At 39.7% G+C, this 8,743-nt stretch overlaps 1 protein-coding gene across 1 annotated transcript in view; it reads left to right on the top strand.

Annotated features, from left to right (window-relative positions):
- LOC135469820 (reelin-like) overlaps positions 1-6,698 on the top strand; it is a 37,837-nt gene extending 31,139 nt beyond the window's left edge. Inside the window, exons 44-50 of the mRNA XM_064748429.1 lie at positions 139-530; positions 1,065-1,309; positions 2,376-2,530; positions 2,905-3,121; positions 3,543-3,660; positions 4,011-4,189; positions 6,207-6,698. Of these exons, the coding sequence (XP_064604499.1) occupies positions 139-530; positions 1,065-1,309; positions 2,376-2,530; positions 2,905-3,121; positions 3,543-3,660; positions 4,011-4,189; positions 6,207-6,273 (1,373 nt within the window). The 3' untranslated portion in view covers positions 6,274-6,698. The remainder of the gene's footprint in view (positions 1-138; positions 531-1,064; positions 1,310-2,375; positions 2,531-2,904; positions 3,122-3,542; positions 3,661-4,010; positions 4,190-6,206) is intronic.
- The last annotated feature ends 2,045 nt before the right edge of the window (positions 6,699-8,743 follow it).

Genomic DNA, 8,743 nt, shown 5'->3' on the forward strand with positions numbered 1-8,743 from the left:
TAAGGCAAATTGCCAGTATTTGTATTGTTGTCCATATGTTTTGGACACCCGTATATGTAATTATTTGTTGTTGTTTTTAACCTGGCGAGATGTAAATATAGGTTTGTGACTACCCTTATCCTTTGATTATTGGCACAGGTATTACTTGGCATGCACTACATGTTCTTGACTACACGTCTTACACAAGTCCTAGCCGAGACTACATCACACTGCCTCTGGTAGCTAGAACCAATTCCACACGTCTGCGATGGTGGCAGCCACTGCCAAGTCTTGACCAATTAGCACCCAGCTGGGCTCTGGATAATGTGCTGATTGGAGGATCTGAGGTGAACCCCAGCCATTTTGAGGAGCGCTTTGATGAAGAGCCCTCGCAAGATGACGCACCATGGGAGTTCTGTCCCTTTGGAGAGGTTGAAGATAATGTGTGTGAGAAACTGGGGAGTTCCCTGCATTATGGGAAAGGAAGAGGAGTGCGAATGTTTACAACAAATCAGCTTATTGTTCAGCAAGGGTACATGATTCAGTTCAAGGTATTACCTCATTTCTGTCTTCAAGATGTCAGTTAGATATGTGACCTATGACCCGTTTGGAAACCAAGTGATCCAGATGTTGGTAATTTTTCTGATGACATCTTCTGAGCAAGGTTATTCCTTTTCTGTGAATAATTTTAATGTAGTGAACTGCCTTGATGTCAGGTTTGAACTAAAGATTGAATTAAGGTTTCATAGTGATCACTTATAACATTATTGCAAGGGCTTGTGAATGGGGATATGTTCCTTGTCGATGTCTCTGACACAATATAACAAAATAGACTGTCTCATAAATGGATAACTTCACATACCACTGATAGAGTTTTGCTTAAGTAAGCCCTTCTCACTGTAACTCACTGTATTTTACTTTTGCAGAAATGTGTCAATGATAGATAATGCATACATGTGATATTGTATTCATAATGGCTTAATGACTGCACAAATTGTAGAGGCATTAGAACTTGGCATTTCAATTGAGGATAGTACCTTGTATGCAGACATCCATACTTGTGAGGATTGTCCTTATCTTTACAGATCGCTGTCGGGTGTGAAGAGGCATTTTCTCCATGTGAAAACCACCATGCCCCAATTCGCTTGGAGTACAACAGAAATCCCACAAGTGAGTCATGGGAACTGTTGGAAACCGCTTGTTTGCCAGGCAATGATGTAAGCAATGGATGCAAGCCCTACATTCACCATGGACCCAGTGTCTACACGATGGACCAAGGGACAGGCTGGAGACGCATCACCATAGAAATACCCTACAGAGCTTACTCCAGGTGAGCCAGTCATTGTCAATGCTCCCTAACTAAAGACAGATAGTTTGCATTGTTAATTCTGCGAAATTCCATTAGTGTTGATTTTTCGCCTTTTGTTGATTTATTTATTTCTCTGGGTCTGGTTCGGAAGTGGTAGATCCGGGATCAATCCTGGGTCGAGTCACACCCAAGACCTTATAAGAGGAAGTTGTTACTTCCTCGCTTGGCGCTCAGCATGAAGAGGATATTGCAACAAGTGGTTGAACCATATCAGCATAATGGCTTGGGCGGTGCGGCTTACTTGCCTTCGGTAAGGCGTCTCAGTGAAGCAGCACTAAATAAAAGAGTGGTGGAAATCCGTCTTGCAACAAGGAGGCACATTGCATGGGAAGGATTCCTTCGTCATCATATGACTGAAAAATTGTTAAGGAGGACGTTAAACCCCAAGCACTCACTAACTATTTCTCTGGACTCCTGTGAGTGGCCTAGCTAGCTGACAATAAGCTCCTGACCAGTGAGGTCAAACTTTTGAATCCAACCCTCATTGACACAGCTCCAACTAAATGTCAGTTCTGCTGGGTACCTGTGAATGGCAAGTCCCATTCTCCTTTATTCTAACATCTGGTGTCATGTAAGTGAAAAATTCTCTTTAAACACTGTGGTGTTGGAGCAATAAAATAAACAAAAGAATATACCAAGGTTGGAGATGCACATACATGGGCTTTGGATAATGTCTGGACTCCAATTTTTGACTCATTTTCTGCCTGAAGTCAGTCAAGTATCATGCTGTCGACAAATGAGGAAGCGTGTTCATATCCAGGTCTAGCAATTTAATTTTAAGTCAGATGGTTTGTCAAACATCTTGCCAAGGTTGGTGGCATTCCAGGGCCCTCCACTTGTAAACCTGACCATTGTCATATAGGTGAAACCTTTTGGAGTGTGTTGTTTTAAACACATTTTGATTTAATAAATAAATACATAGATAAACTCTTGTGATCATTATTAAGGAGAAAACTGATGCAGTTGTGATGAGTAATAAAAAACCCAGGAGACTTGCCACTCAGCAGTCTGTTTGTGCTGGTTTCAGTGTGACTCGCTTTAGGTGGGCTCAGATGTCACCCCACAAAGAGGTGCCAGGGTGGGCTCTAGATGATCTGTACATTGGGGAGAAGTGTGAGGACATGTGTAATGGGCGTGGTGATTGTGTGGATGGCAGGTGTGAATGTGACCCAGGATACATAGGTGAGGCTCTTACATCATGTCTGCAATAAGAAATAATGCTTAATTTCTAGAAATAAGCAAGAAGGTTGGGAAAATGTCTGTTTGGTTTGGTTTTAACCACCTGTCTGCAATGGGTTATAGTTACACACAGATGCTGTGGATCCTGGCATTTAGTTGTTGTGGTAATGGCTATCTGTGGACTACATGTAAATACTAACTGTAAAAAATAACTGAGTCAGGCATACATATTCATAAGACAGATACTTTATATTTCACAGTGTTTAATAACAATAACAATATTTAAATCAGCCATGTCTTAATTGAGCTAAATGTTGTTTTGTTTGCAATGTGTGTTCTGTATGTAGCTAGCATTCTCTTGGCCTATTTTGTTTCAGGACCAAGCTGTTTGCCTCTCAAATACAGGCTTCCAAAGCGCCTGTATGACACATTTGAAGGAGAACTGTCTTCAGGGCTGTGGGAAACAGTCTCTGGTGGAGAAATTGGGTTTGGATGTGGAGCTTTGCTACCCAAAGCTCATGGGAAAAACCTTTACTTTAAGGGTTGTGGAGCAAGAGAGGCCTTAACTAAGGAAATGGACTTGAGAGACGCCAGGTAAATAGTCAAATGGAATTTGGTGTGATTTCAATGAAAGTGTTTCACGTCATACAGTTTTTCGGATGTCGGTCATGTACACTTCAATGTGTACAACACTTATGGGATGAAGGACCTATGTATCACTTTAACAAACCACAGCATAAAATTAAATTTGTTTCATTTTACATGCAGAAAATGAAAAGTAAACCTTCCGATATGTGAAAGGAAAGCTTCATACATGTGAAAGGTAGACAGTACATACAGTAAAACTTGCTAGGACATGCCATATGATCTTGGCAAGGCAATCCCCACCATATTAAAACAGTAGGCATATATCGAATGTGTGTGAGAAACTGGACACACATGAGTATTATAGTAAGCTCTCTATAGCATTGTTTGATAATATTCAGTCTGTATTCTCTTGGTATACTGTTTTCAGCCAAATCCTGTTTGTGATCCAAATTGGTAGCCTAAGACAGAGAGCTACGTGTAATGTATACCTCCAGCCAGAAAATCCCAGTAATGGGTCTGTTCTGCTGCAGTTCAGCATTAACAAGGTAAGGAGCCATTAGAGTGAACACATGGATTAATCTGAAATATGGCTTTGTTTATATTAACCTGTGTGTAATTGCCTTCAGCTGAAGCTGTACTGAACCATTCAAGAACAAGGCGCGTTCGTGAATTTTGTTAACATTTCTTCGAAAATATAAGATTAACTAGTAGGAGGCAACTTGCAATTTATATTTGATAAATAAACTGTTGTCCAACTTAGCGAAGGCTTTTGGACTTCATTAAAAAATTAGTATCCCACACGGAAGTTGATCTGAAAACCTTTAAATGCTTTTAGTAGATCATTTAAAAATCCAATTTTGAGCAACATTTTATTCATTGATTGGTGGTTTTATAGGGTGTTGAATGGAGACTGTTAGCCAATCACAACCCAGCAGATTTCCTGGAGGCCCGGCAAGTTATGTATGAGATTCCGTCAGATGCCAGAGTTGTTGGGCTCCAGTTCCGGTGGTGGCAGCCTTTGCACAGGGGCCTTGGGCATGACCAGTGGGCGATCGACAACGTGGAGATAGTAGGGTGAGCAAATTGTGTCCCTGTTGTCCGGAGGATGAATGGTGTAGTCAATTACTGTGTTTTCTTCTTGTTATTTTTTAACCCGTGATCTGCTGTGTAGGGGTAATCCTGTCAAAGAAGCCAATGTCATTCATCTCCTCAACTTCATGAAGTACCACTGTTTTTGTCATCTTGTTTGCCGTCTAACCACTGACGGAAAGCCCTCTAGACCATGTCTACATTAACAGACATTATCAACATACACAGGTTGAGACTGTTGCTCTGTCTACATTCAGCGACCACCTTCATGTGTCGATCAGCAATACAATTTGGGCATTGTTAGATGTTTCCTTCTAACAATAGAATTTCTCGACTTCCTAGGAAGAAAACTATGTCAGTTCAGGTTATTTTGCACTGCTTAGGTTGGCTCATAAGTATAATTTATAAAGTGGAGGCCACAAGTTCAGTTCGGATGCTAATTTTCCTTTAAACCAGTTGTGGGTTGATATACATGAAGGTTGCAGAATGTTGAGTGGCTTGCAGTATCACAGGAGCCTTGATACATATGCCTGTAACCTTCCGCTAACAGTTTCCATGTTAGACATGTCTTGGCATCAGGTGCCATACCTGTCAGCATGCAAATCACAATGACCAAGGCAGTCATCGACTGCAGAAAATCAGTGAAATTCAAAAGAAATTATGCTTTTTGACGAAGGCCCAATAACCTCTTAATACCTAAACTGCCAGATAGAATGCATATGTGTAGGAGCTTTTATGTAATTCTAGATAATCATTTAATACCGATTCCGGATGTGTGTCTGATTTTTCCTACATCTGTGAGTAGACCTAAAGCAGATGGATCTCTGGAGTCTGGGGCCACTTTGACAACCAAATAACGATTAGATGCTGTCACATTTTCCAAGTGATGACCAAATTATTGTTTTGCCTGTCTGGATTTGAAGCTAGATTGTACATGTAGCTAGTAACCTGAAGAATGTTTTCACTCACCTACTTTCTCAGGTCTGATTTCAGACTTGGATGTTTAACTCTCTGTCAGTACTATTATGTCAGTATAAGAATTATGTCATACCCCAAGTGTGGGTGTCCGATAACAGTTAAAGCAAGTCATAGGGGTATTTTCACTATTCTGGCCTCTTGTGAGTATCTCAAACAGTACATGGACATAAATGGTGCTCATGTTTTGCACACATGTAAAGCACAGTAACATGAGATGTACTGATACCAGTTACTATAAATTACGAAATCCACTACTTTGATGCTTTGGTTTATTATTCCACATCATGAGAGAAATGTGAAAAATGTACTTCACATATACGTACAGGCTAGTTCTTTGGTACCTTTGCTACCAAGTATTCCTCTTTTTTTCAAGGGGTCTCTTGGTTGAGGGATTTGACTAGTGTAAAGTCACGTTTTAGTCAGTTAGATCAGGAAGATATTTCACAGCATTTCAATTTAGACTGTAGTGTTCATAACCATTTCATACCACTAACTCCAGGTTAGAGATATGTTTTTTAAATGCCTTTTCCACATAACAAATAATTGGCCTACATTTATGTACTAGCGTGAATTCGTACGTAGTTGGGAAGACTAAAGAAAATACATGTACCTACATGCACTGATCTCAAACTCTGAACGTCATTTGTAAAGAAATTTTGTAAAATGCAACTCTAAAGTGATGCTTTCTGAGAGCTGTTCAGTCTGTGAATCAAAGAATTTTGTGTGAAAAGTTAACCTGTCATCAATCAAAGATCATTGTTTTGTTCAGTTTACATGTCAGTTTTAATACAGCTCGATTAGTTAGTTTTAAGATGCAAATCATTTTCCAGAACTAAAATTGCTCTAGATATGATCCCAAGTATTTTCCAGAACTAAAATTGCTCTAGATATGTCTCAGCTATTGCATGTTAAATAAAAATATTTTCTGTCTGTGTACTCCTTACTACTGAGTGTTTCTGTGTGTGGGTCCGTGTACACAATGATGTAGATTGTCGGCACTGACAGCTGATATGTTCTTTTTTAGGAGAAGGTCCAGTTTCGTAGGCGGGACCATACATCGTCGGCGGCGTCACGCTCAACTACGGGCATAACTCCATCCCCAGGGGCTGTCTGCTGTGTACATTTGTGGCTGTTATATTTAAAGTGACCTTCTCAGATTGACTGCATCCTGATGTTTTGTCTGGAATACTGTTGTCCAAACTGAATGTGTATTATATGATAACTGACACTTATCAGAAAAACAGAACTACGATGTCTTTGTCAGAAATTTTGAAAGCAAGTATATTTTAGTCAAGAACATGCCAGGATATATATATATGTGGCATTGCAGTATTTCACTGCTTTAATTGCCAGTGATCAGATGATTTGAATTCAAGGTAAACCGGCCTGGCATGCAACTAGTCAAAGAGTTGATGTGTTGTTAATCAAATAACATGTAATTATGTCCCTTGCTTGTGGACTTGATTAAATTCATTTCTTGTTCATATTGGAAATAAATTAACTTGTATTACAGTATAGAGGACAGTTCATCTTCATTTTTATTTATGTACAACACGTATATATTTTTGGGGATTTAGTGCTTTTTCATGCTTCAGAGTTTACTAGGATGAAAAGTGTACTGATACATAAAGCTGGAAGTCTTTTGAACATGTTTGGAAGATAGATTCTTCAACAGAGAAATAGTTATGAACAAAGGACTTAAACTTGTGGTTTTCTCCACAGGATGCAAATGAAGCTTGGAGAAAAAACAGATGAAATATAAATGGCATAAGAGGTCAAATGTGACCTTGCCCTACACCCATCATTTCTGATGTCAAGGAACATCTGTGTATGTTCTTCACAGCCAAGCCTGTCCCCACCCCATAAATGAACAAGTATGCATATAATTACCACTGTTTGACAAAACACTGGAATTATATAACAAGCTTAAAGCCTAAATGTAGGGAGCTGTATATACCTTCTACCTGGTTAGGACTTTTTTGTAAATATACACCTGGGGACAACTAAGCCAAATGGAAGTAAAGACTCAGCCACCTTCCCATACAATGACTGAATTACAACTTCCTCATCTGTATCTGTGCACATACTGTATTGCTTCTGATTTGCCCTATACCAGTCTGGTCGCGTGTTCAAATCCAGCTTTGCTCGAGTTCAATCGGTGGCTTTGAATCATGATTTATCATGTAGCTGGTGGCATTCATTCATTGCACTCCAGCTTCTACTAGCTACAAACCTAACTCATTCTGTCATAATACACCAAAAAAAAAAAAAAACAAAGATGTCTTTGACAATTTCTGCATATATCTGTAACTTCATGGAAGACATGAATCAGTTTATTTTTTATTCTGCCACTCTAGATGCTGTATTGAATTTCTTTGTTTCCATGGGGCCTAATGAGGTTAACAACACAATGATTTTGGTCATATCAAAATTGTGTCAATATGTTATCCAAATGTTAACAAAATTAATAGTATAACCTCATCACAACCCCATGCAGAAGACACCAGACATTATGTACACCCACTCAAAATAGATACTGACAAGTAAATTAACCTAGCCTCAAACATTTATTTACATTTATTTGATTGGATTTACATGTCATTTATTTGATTGGTGGTGTTATGCCATACTCAAGAATGTTTCACTTACACGACGACAGCCAAATTATGGTGGAAGGAAACCCACTACCATCTGCAGGTTGCTGGCAGATCAGGCCGATGACAAAGCCTGAGTGAACTGGACTTGAAATCACAGCGACTGCATTGGTGAGAGGCTCCTTGGTCATTGTGCCATGCTGCGAACCCCCTCGGCCACAAAGGCCTGTCTCTCAAACATTTAAAGTGCCACCTCAACATAGCCCTGGCCATGCAGAAGACACCAAAGATGACACCCACTCCTATACCACGCTTGTACGTACAAAGTGCCATATGTCATTAGAACCCTACATGTATGCAGAAGACACCAGACATTATGCGTATACCCACCCAATCGAGGAGAAAACTCCTGACATGACACCCCACCCACCCCTAAACTATTCCCTCATACATATTGTCATGTGCCATCTCATTAGAACCCCATGCAGAAGACACCAGACATGTAACCAAACCCATTTAAAGTATAGGTAAGGAGACCTATGTCATTACATCTCAGGCGAAGGATGCCACAATGAAGCAGATCTATAACATCTTAATGATTACCAACGAGCCAGTGAAATAATCATTTACTATGACCCAATGGGAGACTCAAAGACGAGCTACACATAAGGCCCGAATCGGTGTAGAATACATTGTTTTCTTCAGTAACCTTGCAGTGTTCATGTGGCACCTGTGTGTTTCATGAGCACACATACATCGATAACTGTGACAATAAAGGAAGAAAAGTTCATAGCTTTGGACCGCATTGTTACAGGAAGGAAGGAGTTTTACCACTTCCCCATCATGTATAGGACAGAACAGAACACTAATCAAATACATAAACATTATATATATTCCTATTCTCAAAGATTAAGATGGTCTAAGTCTTGGATATTTGCCCAATCGTTGTGAAATTTTGCACACAGTA

The sequence above is a fragment of the Liolophura sinensis genome, chromosome 7 (genome assembly GCF_032854445.1).
Source record: "Liolophura sinensis isolate JHLJ2023 chromosome 7, CUHK_Ljap_v2, whole genome shotgun sequence".
In the NCBI taxonomy this organism is placed as follows: Eukaryota; Metazoa; Mollusca; class Polyplacophora; order Chitonida; family Chitonidae; genus Liolophura; species Liolophura sinensis.